The 22,876-nt window shown below is 26.9% G+C and overlaps 2 protein-coding genes across 2 annotated transcripts; both read left to right on the top strand.

Moving 5' to 3' along the window:
- The first annotated feature begins 235 nt into the window (after window positions 1–235).
- Window positions 236–10,689, top strand: LOC145841932 (sodium-coupled monocarboxylate transporter 2-like). The gene is made up of 13 exons (XM_082949241.1): window positions 236–309; window positions 1,354–1,457; window positions 1,884–2,072; window positions 3,129–3,194; window positions 3,330–3,449; window positions 5,120–5,274; window positions 5,370–5,510; window positions 5,688–5,906; window positions 6,980–7,095; window positions 8,053–8,210; window positions 8,546–8,733; window positions 8,813–8,916; window positions 9,039–10,689. The coding sequence occupies exons 1-13, from the start codon at window positions 261–263 to the stop codon at window positions 9,212–9,214; spliced, it is 1,785 nt and encodes a 594-aa protein (XP_082805367.1). The 5' UTR covers window positions 236–260; the 3' UTR covers window positions 9,215–10,689.
- Window positions 10,690–21,146: 10,457 nt separating this feature from the next.
- LOC145843056 (progestin and adipoQ receptor family member 3-like) lies at window positions 21,147–21,959 on the top strand. The gene has a single exon (XM_082950523.1). The coding sequence runs from the start codon at window positions 21,147–21,149 to the stop codon at window positions 21,957–21,959; it is 813 nt and encodes a 270-aa protein (XP_082806649.1).
- Window positions 21,960–22,876: the final 917 nt, after the last annotated feature.

Here is a 22,876-nt window from a genome sequence, read left to right as displayed (position 1 = left end):
TATGTTTTAAATAAATTAAAGTTGAACAATCACTAAAAACCTAAATTACAATTAATAAACATTAATTTACATATCATGTAGTATAGAAAATATACCCTCTTATACAAGGGAATTTACCCCCAGGTAAATTTACCATTGGTTAAGAATTGCTGGCTTAGATTGTAAAAACTAGTTAAATAGTATACTTATTGTTCTAAAATGTGAAAAGAGTTTAATTAAAACAAAGTTTTTTTTCAGAAGTGTATTTTATCAATTAAAAAATGTTCAAAGAAACTAATTTTGGAGCTATCGACAACATCCTTTTTATAGGTAGTTAAAAGTTTAATTTTTCTAAATTTTAAACTAAGACAAACTTTAATGTTTTTAAGAGCAAAATTCTTTTATGCTGCTTACACAGTTTATCTTTAATAAGTAGTAAAACTTTTTCAAATTTATAAGCTATTAAACTTTTTGCTTTAATTTAAAAGCTTGACCAAAAAATAAACGTTTAGCAATTTAAATAATTGTCTTATACTATTTATGCTGTACCCTTTAAACTGGTATAACTATGTAAAAAATTGCTAAAATAAATTATAAATTGTTTTTATATCCCTTTCTACACATGCTTGTTGTTTTATCTGTAACAAACTTATAACTTTTAGCTTAGTAGTCAAAGTACAATAACTTTTTGAAAAATTAAACACAGCTGATAGCAATAACACACATTAATTTATTGGGTTTTAATTACATACATTAGTTTATAATGTCCAAAAATTTCATCGAAAATAAGCTTGAAATTACTAAAGTTATAACGTATTGATCAAAGTTTTTTTTTGAAAATACTTTCAACTAGAATATGTTGACTATTTTTCAAACCGTTTACCGTTTACAAACCGTAAAACAGTAAGTTTAAGTTTCCGAATTAATTACTTTTATAGAACATTATCAGATACTTTTGAAGAAAAATTTAATTAATAATTTAGTTTAAGAAAAAACCAAAAGTTTTTTGTTTAATTCTGCTAAACCGTTTTGATAACAAGTAAACTAGGTCTTTTGAAAACATTCTAGACGTATAATGAAAATATATTTTTTAGTAACAATACAATATTAAATACTTGTAAAAAATGACTTTGTATTTAAATTCTTATTCTTTAAAATATTGCATAAAAATTTAATACAATGTTTTTTGAATGACGAAAAAAGGGCTAATAAATTTCAATCTAAGGACCTGGTGCACGAAAAAACTTTTGGTTATCGAGTCATGCTCAACAAATACAGTTTAATGTCTTGTCAAGGATTGAATTACAGTTATAAAGCTTTTTTATACTTTGAAGTATTTAATAGCTCAAAACAAAACTTTTTATTGAAAAACAGGATCGTTGTCACTAGCCATGGCAGTGGGAGTGTATTATGCCTTCAAAGATCGCAAAATATCCAGCTTACAAAACTACTACTATGCCAACAAACAGATTTCACCGGTAAATTTTTATATCAGTTGCATAAGAATTTACACTTGCGTGATAACTTCTAATTCAAAGCAAATGAAAATCTATGCACTTTTTAATAATAAAATAAGTTTTGCAGTATTATAACACAATTTTTTTTAATAAAACTCCTTACTTTATTTCCTTAAAAAACAAACTTCTTTAATTTTTGTTGGAAACGTATGACTTATTTTGTTTTTAGTTCTAACAATCAATTAATGTCTACTAACACTAACTTCTACATAAATTTAATGTTTTCATGGGTTTACTCATTACACTGATAAGCTCATTAAGCGAATCACTGTTAAATAGCCATATGTTAAGTAGACAAAAATTTACAAAATACATGCACATTTACATACTAACTTGAAAACTCAAACAAAAATTTGTTCGAAAAACTTCAACTTCACTTGCGGTCAGGTCGCCGTGGGACTCTCGATGGCCGCGACGTTCATATCGTCCATCACGGTGCTGAGCGTGCCGGTGCTGGCCTACTACAACGGCACCACCCTGCTCTGGTACTTCGTGACCAACCTGGTCGCCATCGTGCCCGCCCTGTTCTACTTCGTTCCTCTCATTCACAGGCTGCAGCTCACTAACATCTTCGAGGTAATTGCACAATGTTTTCAATGACGATACTTTGACATGATTTTATAGTTTGAAACTTTTAATCACGTTAAGTTTGTAGCTTACAAAGTCATTTTGTGTTTTAATAATACGAGTAATGCGTGGCAAAAGCTGATATCATTTTGTCATAAAGCTTGTATTTCCTTTAAATTACAAATTTCGTTTTAAAAAAATTTAAATGTTTTACTTACAAACAACAAAGTTTTAAAGTCAATTTTTTTTCGAAAAGTTTATTAGTTGAGCTATAGTAGATGATATAAAATTTGACAACATAACATATGTTTTTAAATAGGCACAGAGTTGAACAAAAAAAAACCTTGATAAAATAATAGAACAATTTCTATGTTTTGCGGTTTTACCTTTTTAACATAATTATACGATCTTTGTAAATTTCTTCAAGCTAATCGACCCTTGTATAACAACAGACAAGTGCTTTAGGAGAATAATGAGTTTTTTGATGGTTCATTCATCAAAATAAATGATAAACTAGGAATGGTATAAAATAAATTCTTTATAAAATAATTTAAATTCAAGTTGCTTATTATGTGCTCCGGTTTATCAATTTAGTTGGTGATAAATTTAAACGTAATGTAACTAATTAACCTTTGAATTGGCAACACATGATGCAATATTTTTAGTTTTATAAAAGCTTAAACTGTTATAATTTTAAGGATAGATTATAATATAAAATTGTAAACTTTAATACTGTTTATCCTTTAAGTATCAACTGCATTATTTTAGTTTTTAAGACTTTTTGAACGTTTTGAATAAATTACAATAGATTGTAGTTTAGTTTTTGATATAAACACACAACTTATAATTTAAGTTTACATTCCAGGTAAAAAAGTTTAAACTTCAAAATACTTAGGCAAAAATAAAACGAAATCTCATTATAAAGTCTGTTTAAGGCAAACATCAATAGTTAATTGTAAGTAGATAAATAAAAAGCTCATTGTGATAAAACGATCAAAAACTCACTAAGTTCATAAAATATTTTATTTATTTTTTATTTTTATAAGTTATAAAACTGACTTTCAGTACTTGGAATTGAGGTACCATAGAAAAGTTAAACAAGTCAGCACTTTCATCTTCTGCATTTACCAGGTTTGTTAGAAAAAAAAACGTACTAACAAATTCAATATGTTAAACAAACAATCGAAAATTTTAATTTATCAAACACAATGTTTTGAAATTTAACTTTACTCAAATCTTACAAACAAAACTTGTTTTTACTTCAAGGTGTTATGGATGGCGATAGCAACTCAGTTGACCGCCACAGCGATGAGTGTGGTAACCCCAATGAACACCACGTGGTCTATAGTCACCACTGTGATAATCTGCTGCTTCTACACCATACTGGTTAGTTTGAAAGCTACAAGACTTCATGTTAATAGTACAGTAATTTTTGATTTTAAGACAACACTTTACTCTTTCTATTTTTCATTGCTTTTACTTGTAAATCCATGCACTTTGTTACTTTAGAAATAAGGTATGATAATATAAACAACAGTTTTTAAATAGTATAAATATGTTTTTATCGGTTCTTAAAATTCATTTATAAACGCTATGTGATTAACACATACTGACATTAGTAAATAATTCAGTAGTTAGTAGTTAGTAGTTGTAAACTAGTTTATCTTACCTTAAATGATTTAGAAAATAATTCAAAATATTTTCCTTACTTAGATTACGACCACTTTTATTTTTAGATGTTGAAAAATAATACTAGCTATGATTTAACTCATTAGATACTGTTTTATGATTAGCGTTGATGTGATTTTAAATACAATATGTTATATCTAAAATGTAAATATCGTTATTTTTTACTTTAAATTCAATTGTCATACAGGTAAGTTGAAAAAGATAAATAGTTTTCATGCTTAAATATTGAGTTTGTAAAATTAAAATCAGAAATTTTGTGCACATAGGCTACAATCACAACAAAAAAGGGTAAACCGAAAATTAAATACTTTACCTAAATAAATGTTCAATATTCACCTAATAACTTCTTTTGTTAAATAATTTTTTGTTTTACTTTACTTTTTCTTTTGAATTCATTTTATATATTTTAGTTCTTATAAGTAAAATTCGTCTTAAACCATTTTAGTTGATTTTATAAATTTGTATGATTTTATAGCTAATTTCTTAATTTATTTTTAACTTATTTGAAAACGAAACAGTTTTTAAAAAGACAACCTATAAAACTAAAGCTGATAATGAGATATTTTTCATTAAAAAAAAGAAGTTTAACATAGTTAAAGGCTATTTAAGTGTAATTATTATGTCGTTAAGCAATTTGTCTAAGTTAAAGCTTAAAATTACCAATTATCTTTGTACTCAGTAGGTAAAAGTAATCTTTATCGGTGATGCATATCAAACTCAAGTACAAATACGATATATAACATGATGATAAAAGTATACCTAAGCAAAAAGCTTATAATTTAAACAAATTTTCCTACATGTCGAAATTCAACAAATAATTTAATATATACATATATATAAAATTAAATTATTTGTTGTTTTTCGACGTGTAGGAAAATGTTGTTTAAATTATAAGCTTAAAATTTAAACATAAAATAATGTGATTACATCAACAGAGTAACTTTACACAGAACCCACTTGAAGGGCTTTTAAATAATTTATTGATAAAATTTGAGTTTATAAATTAGATTACATATGTTTCAAAAATAAACAATAAAATTGTTTATACTGTTTAAAATTGATGATTAAAAACAACAATTGATGACTTTTGATGAAACATATGTACTGCAATTTTCAAAGTCAAATTTTATCAACAAATTATTTACATATGTTTATACAAATGTTTCACTGTTCTGTTAGACAGAACATATATTCAGTTAATTTATTACAATAGTATCTTAAAATATAAGTCAAAATGTGCATGAAGTTAAGCAAAAAACTTCAAGGATTTCCAAGAACCGTTTACCGATTTTTGTCTCCTTAAATATCTGTAGCTATTTTAGTGCTTTTATGAAATAAAATCTGTTACAATTTTTTCTATAAAACAGGGTGGCATCAAGGCGGTAGTGTGGGTGGACACGATCCAATCGGTCATCATGGTGGCCGGAATATTTGCAGTTTCAATAAAAACTTCGATGATCATCGGTGGCGTGAAGGCGGCGTTTGCAGCCGTCAGAGAGGCTGGACTGGGAAACTTTTGGAAGTTTGTTTTTTTACTAGAAGAAAACCTGCTATAAACACTGATAAATTATTTTCACAAAATGGAGTCGTTTTAAAAATTCAATTATAATTTTTCAGTTTCGAGTTCGACATGCAATCAAGTTATTCGTTTTGGACGCTGGTGTTCGGTCTCGGGCCGGCTTGGGCCAGCATATACTGCACCAACCAATCTATGGCCCAGCGTTTGCAGTCGTGCAGGACGAAAAACGGCTCCAGACTGTAAGAAATTTAGTATAAAGTTCTACTAGCTTTTTAGCCAACTGCTCTTTCACATTTCATCAGTGCAGTTTGGAACAAAAAGAAGTGTTATCAAAACAACTTATTAATACATTACTCTATTGACAAACGTAGTCCTAGTTTGCTTTGAATTTCTTTAAAATTAGCTAAAAATCACAGCGCCGTCATCATCTGCTACTTCATGTCTTCCGCCTTCCTGATGTTCTCAGCATTCAACGGCTACCTCATGTTCAAGTACTTCGAGGGGTGCGACCCACTGGTGTCGGGCAAGATCAAGCAGAAGAACGAGATGGTGGTGTACCTGGTCGTGGAGCTGTTCAGGAACAAACCGGGGGTTCCCGGGCTTTTCGTCGCGGCCGCCTACAGCGGGATGTTAAGGTTTGAAGATTTAGAAAACTATAAGTGAATGTTTTGCTATAAACTATTTTTTCAAGTAAAGCTTAGTTATCTGTTTCAAAGTTGCGAAACGTATACTTTCAAATTGAAACGTAACTTCAAACCTCGCTTAACCTTTTTGTTAGCAATATTTCAAATGTTGAGGTTCAAGCACCTTTGCACTAGTTTAAAGCAGATATTTTTCCGAACATTGTAGTTTTTTACTCGAACCTAAGTCGCTTACCTTCGTAATAAATAATGAATATTTTTTTAGCTGTACTTAGTAGTTTACTTTGTCTGTTTATGTTTTACTTAACAGAAACTTTTTTTTTGAATATAGTTCAAAACCAAGTCATATTTTTATAAAGTACTTTAATTAAGATTTCTCAAACTTACTTAAGTTTATTTATTTCGTCTACTTGGTAGAAATTAAAAATATTATCTTGTTCTCCTTTCTTAGATATCGCCTAGTCATTTACTAGTTATTGCCTCTATGTGTGATATCGCTAACCTTGTAAAATTGATTCAAAGTAAGCAATATAAAGTACTAGTATTGTGCAAACTACTTAAAACTTTACACCATGAATTATAAGAAGTTAAAACTTTGTTGAATTTTTTTGGTAAATTAAGTAACAAGTAAAAACAGCATAGTTAGGAAATTAACTACTAGAAGAGCATGGTTATTATTTTTGTTTTATAATATTTTAAGTAAAAAAATAAGTCAAGAAAAGGCAACTCATCAGTTTAAAGTTTTTAATAATTACTAGTAGTTTGTTCAGTTTACTTTGCAAAAACATCTTATTAAAAACTAAATGTGCAAAATTTACAATGTTACTTTTAAAACTTTTGCTTACAAAGGATTTTGTCTAGCAGAGTAGTCGTGTAAAGATAACTGTACTAAAATTTAATCATCAGTAACTGCTGAACTAGTGTATACGTAAATTTAAAACAGTATCAACATCTCAGCTGTTTACAGAAAATACAGCTAACTATTATTTTAAGTACTATCATTGGGGTTAAACTTACAATTATCAGTTTTTATTTGCCGAGTTACTTAAAAGGACTTATTGCAACAGCACCGTGTCGTCCGGAATCAACTCTCTATCAGTTCTTGCTTTAGAAGGTTTTATAAGACCTGCTTGTAAAAAAAACATCAGTAACGAGCTTGGAATGACGATTAGCAAAATGCTTGGTACGTTTCATGTGGTTTATTTGTATTTAGTAGATGTTGTGTACTGTATTACTTGTAGAAGTCTATTTTTTTCATTTAGATAGTATTTTGTTATAAAACGTCGTAGACAGATATAAGTTTAAATTTATTGAACAAAACGATTTTTTCTAAACATTTTTGCTGTTCTTTCTTTATATTTAAAAAAAGTATACCTTTCCGCAGCAATTTTAAACAAATTGTATGATTTCAAAGTAACAAAAAAATCTAAGCTGTTACAAAACAGTTTTTTAAATAACTTCATTATTGTCAACACTATTGTATTAACGAGCTATCTTACAAAAGTTTTAAATAAGCAACTAGACTACTTGTACCTTTTTTTAGATTGATTTTTGTTGAGAACACGTCTAGTAGTTTAATGAGGTATTCTTTAAAGTAAAAAAAATATGTACACTTTTCGTTTTACAAATAGATCGAGGGCGAGAGTCGTTTCGACGCGGTTCGTTCCTTTCAATTTAAACAACCAAAATTGAGTTTCAGCACCTTTCGAAGACGGTCCCGCACCAGAGCTGCATGCTGATTGGCTGAGGCTGGTCACGTGGCAAAGGCTCGGACCAATCAACGTTCTTCGTGCATTGTGAATGTTTTTTAGAGTTGTTTAACTGGCCTTTGTTAAAGCTTTTGCTTCTATAGTGCTCTAATTTAATTTAAAGCTAATTTTTGTACCCACATAATTACTACACCTACTTTTTTATTGGTAGCTTTGTTCAATAACGTCATATTTTTCAAAGTTTAAAGTTTGTTAATTTTCAATGAATTATAAGATACATTAAATCAGCTAAATAAAAACACACTTATTAACAAGGCTACCTTCAAATAAAATAGTAGTTGCTTTTATACTTTTTAAATGAGTGGTTTACATTAACTAATAGTCAAATAAAAAATAGCATATTGCAAAGTTTTGAACAGAGTTTTTTTCAGGTATACTTTTTGGCTTAATTGTGTTGGGAACAAGCTTCGCTGTAGGAAAGTTGGGAAGCATTGCTATGCACGCCATCCACGTACTAGAAGCTTTGTTTTGCGGACCGATTCTCGGACTTTACGTGAGCGGAATATTCTCACCGTGGACAAACAAAATTGTTGGTAGTGTAATGTTGAACTTAAAATGCTTAGAGATTTTAAGTTCAAGGTAAAAACAAAAATTTATCAGTCTGGATTTTGTTAAGAAGAAAAACATTTTATATATGTTTGTTTTTCGATGATCAACAAGTTTTTACTTTTAAAATGTTTTTATTGATTTTACTAGCTATAAGGAATTCAATTTGTTGTTTTTGATAAAAGAAATTAGTAATACAATCAATATTTATAACGTAGTATAAACAGAAGAATATTTTTTATGTTGAATTAATGTAACGATTGCGAGACTTTTTGCTACAATTTTTTTATTCTCATGCTATCAGATGTTTTGTTAAAGGGCGGTCTTTGCGGAATCCTACTGAGCATGGGATTCAACTTGTGGATCATCACCGGACAGATCGTTTATGGGAAAAACAGCGCCAAGAACGATTTGGTTTTTTCCACTGAAGACTGTGCGTACCCCTACAACGTCACCCGAGTCGAAAATATCACTACGACTATTGTTCCAGAAACAATTGAAGAAAGGTTTGACACTGTTTTTACTGTACTGTTTAACAAAACAAGCAGCTTTTAGTATAGAGTTTTATATTGAATTTCATTACAGACCTGTTCTAGCTGATACCCTCTATCAGATTTCTCTACCATTTTTAGGAATCATCGGTCTCATAACCTGCATCGTTTTCTCGCAAGTCATCTCTTTTGCTACAGGTTATTTTTTAGAATATTTGTGACAAAAAGTTTATCTCATAAATACTGGTTGTGAATGTTTAAACTAGTTAGTTGCTAAAAGCTTAAAAAAAAACACTTCAAAAATATTTTTTTCAATCTAGGAGCGCAAAAGGCGGAAGATGCGGATCCGAAGCTGTTCATGCCGCTTATTTCAAACAAAAATTTTTCTGAAGAGACGCGTCAGTTTTTCAGGCTGGGAGTTTCTGAAGAAGGCGTCAAGTCCAGCACAAACAGTTCGGACATTACCTTGGAGGACTTGCGACCGCTGAAGTCCTGAAGATGCCGATTGTAGTTTGTTAAGTGAAAACTAGACATAAAGCCTTAGGTGGCATCTGATTTATAATCGTTTACCGTTAACGGAACTTTTTATTTATTTTTTATGTTTACGAGTATTTTCTTAAAATTTTATTTTCATGTATTGCTAAACTTTGTAACTATAACTATTTTCAACTAGAAAACTTTTTCAAAAAGATTAAACAATATCTGACTAAAATTATTTAAAAAAAAATTCCAGTGTTAATTGAAATAATTTTTAAATGAGTAATATAAAACAAAAAAGGTGTTTGACATAAAGAATTCTTTATTTTCTATACAACTAAAAAAAAACACTATTTTTCTGAAACTTTTTAAAAAACCTAAGTTATTGTAAAAAAAGAAGTTTAATCAAAAAAAGTTTACAATAAATTTTTGTAAAACATAATATATAAAATATTGTAAACTATATGGTTGTTTATTGAACGACACTTAAAAAAGGCATTCAAAACTTGGTATGATTGGTGAACTGTTGTACGAAAAAATTATTTGGTTTTTGTTTCATACACCAAGGTACAGTTTTATGTCTTGTCTAGGACCATATTTAACAAAAAGTTATACTTATGTATGTATCAGCTTTGTAATTGCAGAAAAAGTAAAGCTGTTCAGTTAATGATATTTAATAATAACCTTATAAGATATTTAAAAGTTTTTACCCAAAACTATAACTTTTTAGACAAAGGTTGTCTGTTGAAGTCTGTTATAAGTTAAAATTATTTTTATGTTAATTCTGTTATAAAGTAAAAAAATGAACTCAAGTGGCGAAAGGAATTAGTAAACTCGAGCCAAATGCACTCAAAATCGAGCAGAAAATAGAGATATATTAAATAAAGCTATCAATAAACTGATTTCTTAAACAATATTTTTCTTTATACTTAATAATTCATTAGAAAAAAGTTAAGCAGCATGTTAATGTAATATATTGAATGAAAGTTATGAAACAAAGTTTAGTTAAATTATTACTTAATTTTTTTTATTTAAAGACAATTTATCTTCTTAGATTTAACTTTGGAGTAGTTTTTTCATAGATTTTTTCTTTATAATACTTACTAAACAAGTATTGGGTATACATTACTCGCATGTCCTTTCAAATAAAAACTAAACTCAAATTTTCTAATTCTTTTCACTTTTTTACTATGAGATTTAAGCTTATTATAAGAACTCTCAACATAGTGCGTGTGCATTCCTGTTATAAGATAAAAAGAGTTTAGTCTACTATGTTTCACAGTTTTTGAGAACACATCTTTTCACCAATTCGTTGATGAACGCCAACTAATCATTTTGAACTGTTGTACTGTTCTGCTGTTGTACCTTGTTATGTTATGTATGGATTTTTTTTTCCTGATTTTCTCGAAACAACTTTAAAAGAGTTTATTAGTTTAGTATTGTGAAAAAAAAAAAAAAACTTTGAAAAAGCAAAAGTATGACCCGGGTTAATAGCTTTTATTTGATCGAAAAGTGTTTGCCTCATTTGCTATAAATTTTAAGGAGCTTTAAGCTTCATTTAAAACAGAAAAACTAAGCTAATATCTACTATTATAGCAAAACTCAAAATTTTTCATGTTTATTGACTTCGTTAATGCATACTATCGAATATTGTGCTGTTTTAAACAAAAAATGTCGAAAATTAGTTTTTTTTAAGTTATAAAATTAATATAAAAACGTTAAAACCCAACAACTTTTAACAATACAATCTTAAACTAAACGAAGTTTATTTACTTATTTTTATAAAATACCAATTTAAAGTAAATGAAGAATATTATTCAAAGAAAAAAAGACAGAAAAGAATATATTTCTTAATTAAAAGTACCATCTAAATTATGATTTAGTAAATTTTCTAACCATCGGGAAAAATAACAGAAAGAGTGCTTTACGAGGTGGAATTGTTGCAGTTATTGTATTTTGGAAACAAGTATGAATTTCTAATAAAAGAACTCTCTTTTTTTTCTAAATGTTCATTAACTCGTCTTAAGTTTTAAGTATCGTTTTAATCTTGCAAAAGAATTAGTTTAAAACTTTATCTTAGTTGAAAATAAAGCACTTGAAATAAAGGTCTTGCTGTCAACCAGCTCTACATTGCTAGTGGAGGTTTTTATTGATTGATTTGTATCTTTGAACCTGTAACTAAGGGCATAAAACATGTAACATGCTTTTAAAGCATTCATGCAAACTTGCAGAAGTTCCTGTGGCCTACTTCCTAAAAAGCCAAGTAATTTAAATATAACAAAATCATTAACAATCATGCAAACTTTTCAAGTGTGTGTTAGGCAGTATTTCAAAAGCTTTGAAAAGTTTTTAGTAAAATTAGCTGAGTTTAGAAAAAAAAACTTTCTGACCGTTGTTGTTTAAACTAAGTTATAAAAAAAAACTTTTTGTAAAAATACTGTTTATAATATAGTTAAGAGTTTTCATATAAAGTATACACGAATAAAGTTTTTTGGCGAATTAAAATTAACAAAAAATGTATTATTCGTTAAAACCTTATAATTATTACTATATATGTGATTATCTTATAAGTTATTATTAGATTTACAATTTTTGATAATTTAGTGATAAAATATAAATACATTAAACTTGAAAAAATATTTTTTTAAATTTTATAAAGGTGCAATATAAACACAATTAAAAACTTATGGTTCAAAATTTTCTAAATTTTATAAGTCAAAGCTTGTACCGTTTTTAACTTAAAAACTAACTGAATTTTAAATTTTAAAATGATGTAAGTACCTATTTACGTATGTGGTATCGTGTGAGAGGGTGGAACATTTTCGTTTAAAACAAAAAAGATTTAGTTTAATACTATAAATATCAGTAATTTTCCATTAAAAACAAAAGAAAAAAAAATTGTATGATTTGTCTCACCTAACTACTGATTTCTTAATTTTTCTACTTTTAAAATTATTTACTTTTTGTTTCCCTTCTCCCCTCCCCCTAACAGACAAATAACTTACTTTTATTTATTTCGTACTAATATTTTTGTATGTATTAAATTATCGCCTTTTATATCAAGTAAATAAGTTTAAACTTATTAATGAGTTATTTATAGCTTTACCTTTATTTAAAATTTTGTTTATGTTATTTTTTGTTCAATACAAATATATTTATTTGTATTCATTTTTCTTCTTATGTGTCCTGTTTAAGTGGCTCAGGTTTAGATGCCTGAGTTCAACATTGCACAATAAACAATATAATAGTTCTATATATTTTGTCAGGTTATTTTTGAAACTACACTTTTTTAACTACATACCTTTAAATGTATGTTTGTAATTTTAGTTTTCTAATATTTGGAAAGTTTAAAATTCTTAAAACCATATGGTATTTTTGTTTTTACACTTTTAGTTGACTAGTTTTTTCCTAAAATCGCATTCAACTTTTTTCTACTAACAGAGTCTTGATTGAAATCTTGGATGAAAAAATAAATTAAATATACAGAGTTATTAACATTGTAAAGTTGCTAGACTAGCGAGCAAAATGAATAAAATATTAAAATAAGTTATTAAATGATGCAATTATACTGGCAACTTTAGTTAGATAAAAAGTTTTTGTTTAATAAAATACTTATGTTAGCTTAATTCTTTTGATAACAAAGTTTAGACTTTTTTATTTTAGTTTTTTTATTTATTTCTGACTTAAATTTTTTAATTTTTCCATTTGATAATTTATTGTTAGATTTAAAGTATTTTCTAATAAAAATTAATTTAGTTTATGAAAGTTTTATAGTTTACTTACTTAAAACAATCTTTATCTTTTATCTTACTTTTCAATCATTTTCAAACTCCAAAACGAAACCTATTATAATTTATTTGTTTTATTAATTTTAGACTAAGCTGTACAAAAAACTTAGCTTAAAATTCAACATAACAACAAACTGTTTATAATTCTCTTTATAAATAAAATTACTTTGTATATTAAAATTTTTATTAAAATAACACATTTAGCTTAGTTAAATATATTTTTTTTAGTTAGTTGGTTATAATTACGCAAATATATATTTTTTATTTACTTTAAATTTCTGTTGTTTTATTTAAAACTTGTTTTGTGTTCTACTCTTTATACTGTGCGCCTCAGATGATAATAAAATAATTTTTAGAAGACAATAATATAGAGCAAGGTTTCCCAAAGTGGTCCATATGGCCCCTTTGGGGTTCATCTTAGCAAGTAAAGGGGCAGTAAGAGGCAAAGAAGCCATAAGGGCGTACTTAGATACGTTTAAAAAAAATTTCTAAACTTACACTAGATATTTTTGGTATGATTTAAAAAGCAAAAAAAAAAATGTCGTAGAAACAATTTGCAGGAGATTTGAAACTTACACAAGATATTCTGAAGTTTGCAATGATAGGGGTGATAGTTTTTTGAATTTTCTGAAAAAGGGCCGTTTATGAAAATGAGTTTGGGAAACCCTGATTTAAGACATAATAAAAGGTATAGTAATATAATTATTACTTATTTGTATTTAAGAGTTAAGTAAATAACGTTATAAATTATGAAGTAAATAATGCGTACTTTTACAGTTTTATTATAGCTATTATTTGAGCTTATAAAGTATTGTTCTGGCTATCAAAATTTTTTTATGATATTTTGTTTAGCAAAAAGTAAAAAAAAAACTTGTTTAAAAATTAAAATAAATAAACATTTACAACAAAAACAAATATGAATAGTTAAGTTTATAAGGTACGGGTAAAAATGCACAAAGAAATTTTTGCACGATGGGTAATTTTTGCACAAAGGGTCATTTTTACACGAAGACACTTTTGCACGAGAGTAAAAGATTACTGATAAGATTAAAAAACAAACATTACCGACCAAGGGTAAGGGTAAGGGGTAACAGTGATGGTAGAAAAAAATAGTAAGAAAAATAAAAAATAAAATAAAGTAAAACAAATAAATGTATTAATAAAAAAAACCGACCTAGTTAGGGCTAACAGTGATAATAAAAATGACAAATAAAATTAATTTAAATCAATAAAAAAATAAGATAAAAAGTTTTCAACCTGTGCAAAAGTGTCTTCGTGCAAAAAAGTGACCCTTCGTGCAAAAGAGCCTTTTGTGTAAAATTGTCCCTTTGTGCATATTTGACACCTAATCAGTTTATAAAAGTGCAATAAAAATTTATAACAATTCATTTTAAAGTTCTAAAAATATACTTAAAAGTTTGACTTACTATTTTATAGAAAAAAATCACTCTGTCAAAAAAATTACAAAAAGTGTTATCAGTACTACAAGCTTCCTTTATTTAAAAAAAGATATAAATAAAGTTTAAACTAATTAATTTTTCAAAAATGGTACAACTTTTAGTTATATTTTTGAGCTTTGAAATTTAATTAAATAGTTGTTAATAACTTTGCCTAAGTTTAGTATTTTAGCATCAAGTTTTTTTTTGAAAAGTGTAAATGGTTTTCAAAACCTTATCAAATAACATCCAAGAAAAAACACATCTTAACTTTATAAATTTAATTATGAATAACTCTGAAACACTTTTTTTTTCTTCTCCTTTTCAAGACAACCGCATATTTTACATGAGTATAATTTTTATTTATACAATCTTGTGGCCAAATGTTATCTTTTTCAATAAATTGTCCTTAAATTTTGCGCTTGTAAAATTTATTTGTATTTTGAACTTAGTTTGTCTAAACTAGACACATGTTGATAGCAATTACAACTGTCATATTTGGAAAAATTTAAAATATGACAACTCTTATGTTTTTAATAGTTTCTTTTTCCTAATACTTTTTTAAATAAGTAACTTGGGTTAAGTAGTACAGTCAACAAAAAGTTAATTGTTCTAAAAGTTGTATCTTGGTGAAAGTTTACAGTTTAAAAATAATTACACTAATTCAAAAAAAGAAAAAAACTTCTATCAATAGTATTTTTAAATATGTTTATAAAAACTGTTTAGTTGCTATTGCAACTGAATTAAATTTTGTTTTAATGGTTTCTAAGCTATTGAATTGCAAGATATAAGTGACAAATAGTCTTAAAACTCTCATAAAAGTTTTTATACAGTAGTTCAATTAAAACGTTTTTGCACGATGACTTTAAACATTATATTATAAAGGTTTTATATTTTAAAACGCTATATAAGCGTTTTTGAACTTTACAGATTAGTGCGAAAAAAATCAAGTTTAATTGTTCGCTTGCTTTTAAGTAGCTAGATGTTTGTTATTATCTCTAACTATTAGACTTTAATCAATTAAAATGAGTTTGAAAAATATATTTTGATGAATATATAGGACGTTGTGAAATAGGATACATTTATCTTCATACTTTTTTTGCGAGCAAAAATTTTGTTTGATTTCATACTTTTTATTCCTTCACCTAACCTAAACACTTTAAAGTCTTTAAAGTTAGAACTTTAGATTTTAAAGTTGTTAGAAAGAAAATAATTTGATGAGGTTATGAGTTTTTTAGAGCAGTATAGTTATTCGGTATTTAGAAAGCACGACATATTAGTGAAGAATCTTAATTTTAGTTGTATGCATGTTAAATTAACTACCAAGTATGTACTGCTTTTATAGAATGACTACAACAATGACTAATTTCTTTTGTAGCATGCAAAACATTAAAGCTAAGAAGTATTAACAGATGGTAAAAAACAGTAAGTTAGAATAATTATTTAAAACCTTTTTTATTAATAACTAAAGTTTTTGTTTTCAGTAATTTTTTTTTACGATAGACTATATACAAGAATATATACAAAAGTATATGTAACTTAAAAGGAAAATAAAATACAAACAAGACAAAAGCTAAAAATATAATGTAAAAACTTAGTGTAAAGCTTACTTAACTGATAAACAATATAAATCAACAAATTTGAGGTGTAAATAAGTGTTGAAAAAAAGAAAAAAATTAACAATGTAACAATATTAAAAACATAAATTAACTTATTTTGTTAGTAAAATAGTTTGTTTATTACAGCAATAGTAAATATAGATTTGAACATGACTTAACTATTTCGTTAGATATAATACGAATAGTGTTTTATTTATGTAAATTTGTTAATAAAATGATTGTCGCATTTAGTTTAGTTGTTTTATTGTATTTTTTACAAGTCTTTATTGTGAGTTTTTCTTTCTTAAGAGTTTAAGTAAGTTTTTTTTTTGGCTCATTATAGTTTTTATTTAAGCAGGTGGTGTACGACTCAATGATCAAGATGTTTTTACTAGGACTATTTTATCTTTGAGTATTCTCTTTTTTTTTTCGTTTGTATTTTGTATTGTCAGAGTATAAAAACAAATAAGAAGTTATGTCACAAAAACGTGTATGTATGCCAGTAGTTGACACACCTTTTAAGAATCTAATCTTTATTAAATCTATGGCTCTTTGAAGCTTGATCCTTTTTTTATCAAACAACATAGACGGTTTAAGGCTATTAGCATCGAGTTGCAGAGATAGTTTTGGCGATTGCAAGAAGTTGCTAAAGGTTATTAAAACTTTATTTGTCACTCAAGTAATCACTCAAGTAAAATAGTCTCTACATCGACTCGTACCTGTTGTATGCACAGAACTTTTTGTGCTACTGAAAAATAAGTGCTAAATAATACCTTTTAGGGTGCATCTGTTGCCCCTAAAAAATATTAAAATTTGAGTAGTAAAAAGGATTTTTTCAACGTAGGGAATCATACAAAAAAACAGCACAAAAATAGTAAGCTTCTTAGCTTTTACCACCATTGCGCTTTTGGCATTTTGTTAAAAATCCACCTTTGTGTAAATTGTATGGGACCTTAAAAATTCGACCTTCAAGTTTTTGGTCAGAAATTTTTTTACATATAACAACTGTTACAAAAACACATTATACGCGTTTTAAGACAAATTGAAGAAATTTTCATGGAGGCGCTTCTTGATATAAAAAACTTAAAATTAACTGAAACTAAAAACAAATACTTAATCAAAAATTTGACTCTGTGAAACTTTTTTGAAATCGTCTTAAAACAGATGAATAATTTTTTGTACTACATGTAGAAAAAATTTCTACCAAAAACTTGAAGGTCGAACTTTTCAGGTCTTATACAATTAACATAGGGGTGGTTTTCAGAGACAAGTCAAAAGCGTAATGGTGATAGAAGCTAGGAAGCTAATTTTGTTGTGTTTTTTGTGTGATTATTTACGCTGAAAATAAAATTTATTCTGAAACTCGAGGTTTGGGGAACCGGATGCACCCTTGTTACCTAAAAAGCATTTTTACCATTAATATTAGTATAGTTTAAAATTAGTGACAGTATTTATCAAAATTATTTTCACAAAAAAAACTTTTAAGCAATAAGTATTCTTATTTAAACAGTTGAACTTTTTTACACCTTGTCTAAAAATATTTTTTTTAGTTTTAAAACAAAAAAAAAATTAATCAAAAAATTATAGGTAGTTTTGTAAGTACGAAACATTTTGGCACATTTTTTTAACATAAAAATTGATAATTGTAACTAAATGTAAGTACTTAATTTTAGATTAAATAAGTGCATTTTTCTTTTAGATAAAAAAGTTCTAGAGTTACTTGAAAGTGTATTAAAGTTTTATTTTACAACCAAGTTTTAGTTTTACTGTGTTATTTACAACTTTACATCTTTAAATAACTGAAAAGTTAAAATTGTAAAGTTTGTTCTAAAGTTAAAATAATAGATAAAACCTAATCGCTTTAATAAGTTGTTATTAAATTTAAAACATCTGTGTACGGATTATTGTATAAATGTATATACTTTGTATTGTTCTATTTAGAACAGCGTTTCCCAAACTCGTTTTCTAAATCGCCCCCTTTTTAGAAATTTGAAAAATAATCGCCCCCCACAATTTTACAAGTAGTTTTTTTCTTGAGTACAAACTTTTGAGCAGAAAAAGTTGTGTTCAAATTGTAGTTTAGTCTGGTATTTCTTATGCACACACTTTTGGACTGTGTTCAAAGTAGTTTACAGGGCTTGAGTAAATAAGTTACATTTGTTTTGTTATAAGCCCAGTAAAGTGTATTAAAATACTTAATTATTAAAAAGCTTTGTGTAATCTGTAATCAATCCTGTTTAGATATGAATTTTTTTGAAACTAATGAAACTTTTAGGGTAGTGTTGGACAACTTTTGTAGTCAGCAATTCATATTTACTAAAAAATATTTTTTAGCTTCAACTCGTTAAAGAAATGTAATTGCGGGCTGCATAATTAAAAAAAAATAACATATATGAAGATTAAAAAACTCGAACAAAATTGTAATAAAATGATTAAGTATTATTGTGATCTAAGGAATATTATTGTGGACTGAAAACCGAATTGAAAGTGTATTTCAAAATATTATATATCAAAAAACTAAATTTTGTTTATTTTGCACAAGCAGTTTTTAAGTTACTTAGCGGGTCGAAATTTGACTGAATCTTAACCGTACGTTACCCATCTGAAATCTTAATTTAAACCTGACATTAAAATAATCTCTCATATAACGAACTTCGGACATTTAGAAGTTAATACTAAATAACTTATTTAAGCCGCACAAAATACTTGAATTATTTTATAAATAGGCATATTCTAAAATTACTATACCGGAGATTAAAAATACTATAAAAGAGTGGACAGTTTATTTTACACATAATAAAATAGATACTAAAACATAATTTCTGATCTAGTTTGAAGAAGTTTGAGCGACTGGTTGATTATCTCACATGAAAAGTGGTTTCATCAACAGCTTCAGTTAATGCAGTAAAATTATTAGTTTCAATGCTAAGATATATTATAAGCAAGTTAGTTTTAAAGTTAAAAACTTAATTTTAAACTTTTTAAACTATATGTCTTGTAGTAGAATACCATTAAATAGTATTTGACTTGGAATAACCTTTAGGAAACTAAACCTTCATTTTAACATTTTCTTAATTTAAATTCAAAAAGAATCTAAAGTTTTACAGTTAGTTCTGTGAAAAGAAAGTAAACGATTAAAAAATTTTTTTAATTAGGTTATAATTTTGTTTTGTAACTGTAGCAGTCTTTTTGATGGCTTATTTAATACTGTTTAAACTTATTTTTTCTCTAGTTATTAGCCTACAATAATTTACCAGAAGAAAATAGTGAAAAACTAAAAGCTAGTGTTGAACTTTTAAAATAAACAACACATTCTAATTGCTAGTAAATTAAAAATTAAGATAAAACAAAAAACAGTTGTATTAATAGTTTAAAACTCCTTAATATATAATAAATCAAGTTAGAAAATAAAATTGAGTTTCAGAATCTTTTAAATGAAAAATTTGAAGTCATTTCAAATAGAAACCTCAAATCCATACTCTTTTAAAACCAAAAAAAAAAATATTTGAAACAAAAACTTTAATGGTTATCAAAAATTTTTTATTTATACAGGTTAAACAAATATTAACAAATGTATGTCAAATAAATTTCTTTCAAACAAATACTTTAATCACTATGCTATAAAAACTTTAAGTGTAATGTAAAACGACAAAAGTAAACTAAAAAATTAACCAGGTCAAAATAAAACTATTAACAGATTTAAAACATAAAACAAACATTCATTAAAAAAAATAGATCTATATAAGCTGTTAAATATTACGTATTTTTTGTTTTGTTAGTACTTAGTTAGTAATAGACTTTATTTAAGTTAAATGTAAGAAAATATAAATTTGCAATTTTTTTGGGTTAAAAGTGCGAACTCAAGAGGAAGTCTACCGTAATTAATATTTGTTAAGCATTATTCAAACGTGGTGTAGAATAAATTACTTAATAAAATTTTTATTATTAAAAGACTACTTAAAAATAATACAAACAAGGTTAAATAAGAAATACTTCAAAAGATCAAATAAATAAAAGAACTTTAATAAAATAATCTCTGCTACTGAAGTCTAATATAATGTGAAGGATGAGGTTCATGACTGCTTGCAAGTTTTTCTAATCTGATTCTTAATCAGTAAAATTAAGCATCCTTTACAAATATCTAGATTAGATCTTTTGCGCAAGATGTTGATAACTGAACTGAAAGCTTTCTCAACAACATAGCTAGAAGGAAAAACTATAAACAACAATCTAAATTCCTCTCAAATGATTGGATACTTTTGCCTTAATTTTTGTTGAGTCCAAAAGCTTTCACATCGGTCTTTGAAAAAATTTACTTTAAGTTCAAGGTCAGTTTGTAAGTCTGAGAAGGTTTCCTGTAAGTCGTTTACTTCAAAAATATCTGCCTCGAAGGGATCCATATTTTTAACTATATGATAGCTTTTTTGTGTCAAATCGAAATTTTACTACTTGATATGTTGAAATTGTTAAAAATTCCAGATTTTTTAGGTTCTTTTTTGCGTAAATTTTCAAATTCCAGGTTTCTGGGTAATTTGGCAACCTTGTATAGTTTTATTTCTTAGTCTAAATTAGTGACTATTCAAAAAACAAGTGGAAATAAAAGTATACAAGGTTGCAAGTTTACCTGGAATTTTAATAATATATAACATAAATTTTTACAAACCATTTATGATCCCAAATAACATATATGTCAGGTTATAAAATGGTGAGAGGGATAACTAAAAAACGAGTAGTAAACAAGTAACAGACCGTTTTCTATGAGATGTTTTTTTCACAATAAAACTGTTTTAATAGTAATACTTCTGTTAGTAATTAGCAAAATAAACTTTCCACTTATATTTGATAAAGTTATAAACAAAACTAAAATATTGTTAAATGTTTAAATAGTTTTTGAGACTTTGAAGTTAAATAACACGTGAGAAAAATTTCATTAAAAAACCATAAAATTAAATTTCATGTGGTAAACATTTTATAAAAAATATTTTCAAGTTAATAAATATTAGATGAAAATTTTTAACGTTGTTGTAAAAATAATTCTAGCAACTAGAAAAACAAAGTAAACTATAATTAAAAACAAAAAATACTAATATAACACGTTGAACAGTTTTACAACAAAAAAACGAAAAGCCATGCTCTACAATTACAACCAAGTGAAGTGGTATCAGAAGGAGAATCGCTTCTTGCTAACTGGCTACTTGAAGGACCAAACAACCAAGGAATGCGTTTGGAACTTTTCACGAGTATCGAACCAGCTCGTGAACATATGGACGCACGCTCTTGCAGTCATTTACGTGGTTTCTGAAATGATAAACGACGTTTTATACGAAACACCTCAACGCCATGGAGATTCGTTTGACAAGTTTGCTTTTGCACTTTTTGATTTTGTTTTGCTACTTTGCCTGCTATCCTCTGTCTTGCACCATTCTTTCAACAGCCACCGGTGTGAAAAAGTCGCAGTCAAATGTTTTTCGGTGGACTGGTCCAGTTGCTGCTTCGTCGCATGCCTATGCTACCAACTAAACACGTTTTGCTTGTTCAGGCGAAACCCGCATTGGCTGTGCGTCTACATGTCCGGGTTCACGGTTTTGAACTTTACGCTGTTATATTTCAATTTAGTTTACGCTTGCGTTGACGACTTAAACAGGAGGGTGAAAACTGTTGCGCTTGTAGTTACACTGTGCACTTTGCCGATCGGGCACAGTTTATACTTTGCGGATTCTATACTAACACAAAAAGTAATGGAATCTTACGCAAACAACTTGTTCTGGCAGCTATTCGCCTTTTTGGTTTACTTGGCCCATTTTCCCGAAAGAGTCTGGCCGGAGAGGTTCGATTTGTGTGGGCACTCGCACAACTTGTGGCATGTGGCTTGTGTGTACGCGATTTTGCAGTGGAAATACTCGGCACTTGAGTTTCTAAGTTACGTTTACAAATACTCTTAATAGCTGTGCTTTGTTTACTTTTTTGAAACTTATATTTTGTGTTTGTAAAGCGGTTTTAAATTTATAGTTACAAATGAAAATTGTAGTTTTAAACTTGTTGATAAAATATATTTTGCACAAATCAGTGTAGTTTATTTTTCACTAGCGTTTAATTTAATTTTTTTATTAACATTACAGTTTAACTTATTATGTTTTGTCTCAGTAGTTCTGAAAAGTATTAGTGAATCGATTACTAAGTTATTTTAGCTTGGTGTAAAGCTAGAAAAATCTTTCATTTTCTTAAATTATTAAATATAAAACTGAACTTTAATACTTTGACTTATTTAGAACTACAAGACTAGTTTATTCATTTTGTTTAGTGGAAATACTTGTGTAAATAATAATTTATAATTCAAAAAAAAAAAGTGTAATAATTGACTTTTATTGTTATTAAAAGACGATATTTTTCAACACAGATTTAAAAGATAAATTTATAATAATAAAAACCTGTTGTATTCATACATTATTGATGAAAACGTATAGTTGTATTTAAAATATATAAAATTAGACGTTCTTTACAGTTTAGCAATATTAAAATATAAGTGTAGGAAAAACAAAAGTATTTAATTTCATCAAATAAACAGTTTTTGTTAGAATTAAAAATTTATTTTAGCAACTTATAAACTTCATTGTTAAATTTAATTTTATAAGTACAAATTAAATTCTTACCTTATCAGTTTAAGACAAAACTGTTTTTTTTTCTCAAAAAAAATGTTTAGTTAAAAGCTTAAATAAAAAGATGTTTTTTTACATATTTTACTCTAAACATTCGCAGGTTGCATAAATTTGAAACCTAACTTTGTTTAAATTTTAAAAATAAAATTAACTTTTTATAAAGTATTTTAAAAATTTATACTTCAGTTTTATATTTAAATTAT

The sequence above is a fragment of the Thalia democratica genome, chromosome 8, assembly GCF_965202585.1.
Source record: "Thalia democratica chromosome 8, ktThaDemo2.hap1.1, whole genome shotgun sequence".
NCBI lineage: Eukaryota > Metazoa > Chordata > Thaliacea > Salpida > Salpidae > Thalia > Thalia democratica.
Note: the sequence above shows the minus strand (reverse complement) of the source record. Positions and strands in the feature narration are given on the sequence as shown.

Coding starts and splice junctions, on each gene's coding strand:
- LOC145843056 (XM_082950523.1), top strand. CDS start 21,147: ATGCTCTACAATTACAACCAAGTGAAGTGGTATCAGAAGGAGAATCGC.
- LOC145841932 (XM_082949241.1), top strand. CDS start 261: ATGTTCAAAGAAACTAATTTTGGAGCTATCGACAACATCCTTTTTATA. Junction 3,450..5,119: donor GCTGCTTCTACACCATACTG/GTTAGTTTGAAA, acceptor TCTATAAAACAG/GGTGGCATCAAGGCGGTAGT. Junction 8,917..9,038: donor AGTCATCTCTTTTGCTACAG/GTTATTTTTTAG, acceptor TTTTCAATCTAG/GAGCGCAAAAGGCGGAAGAT.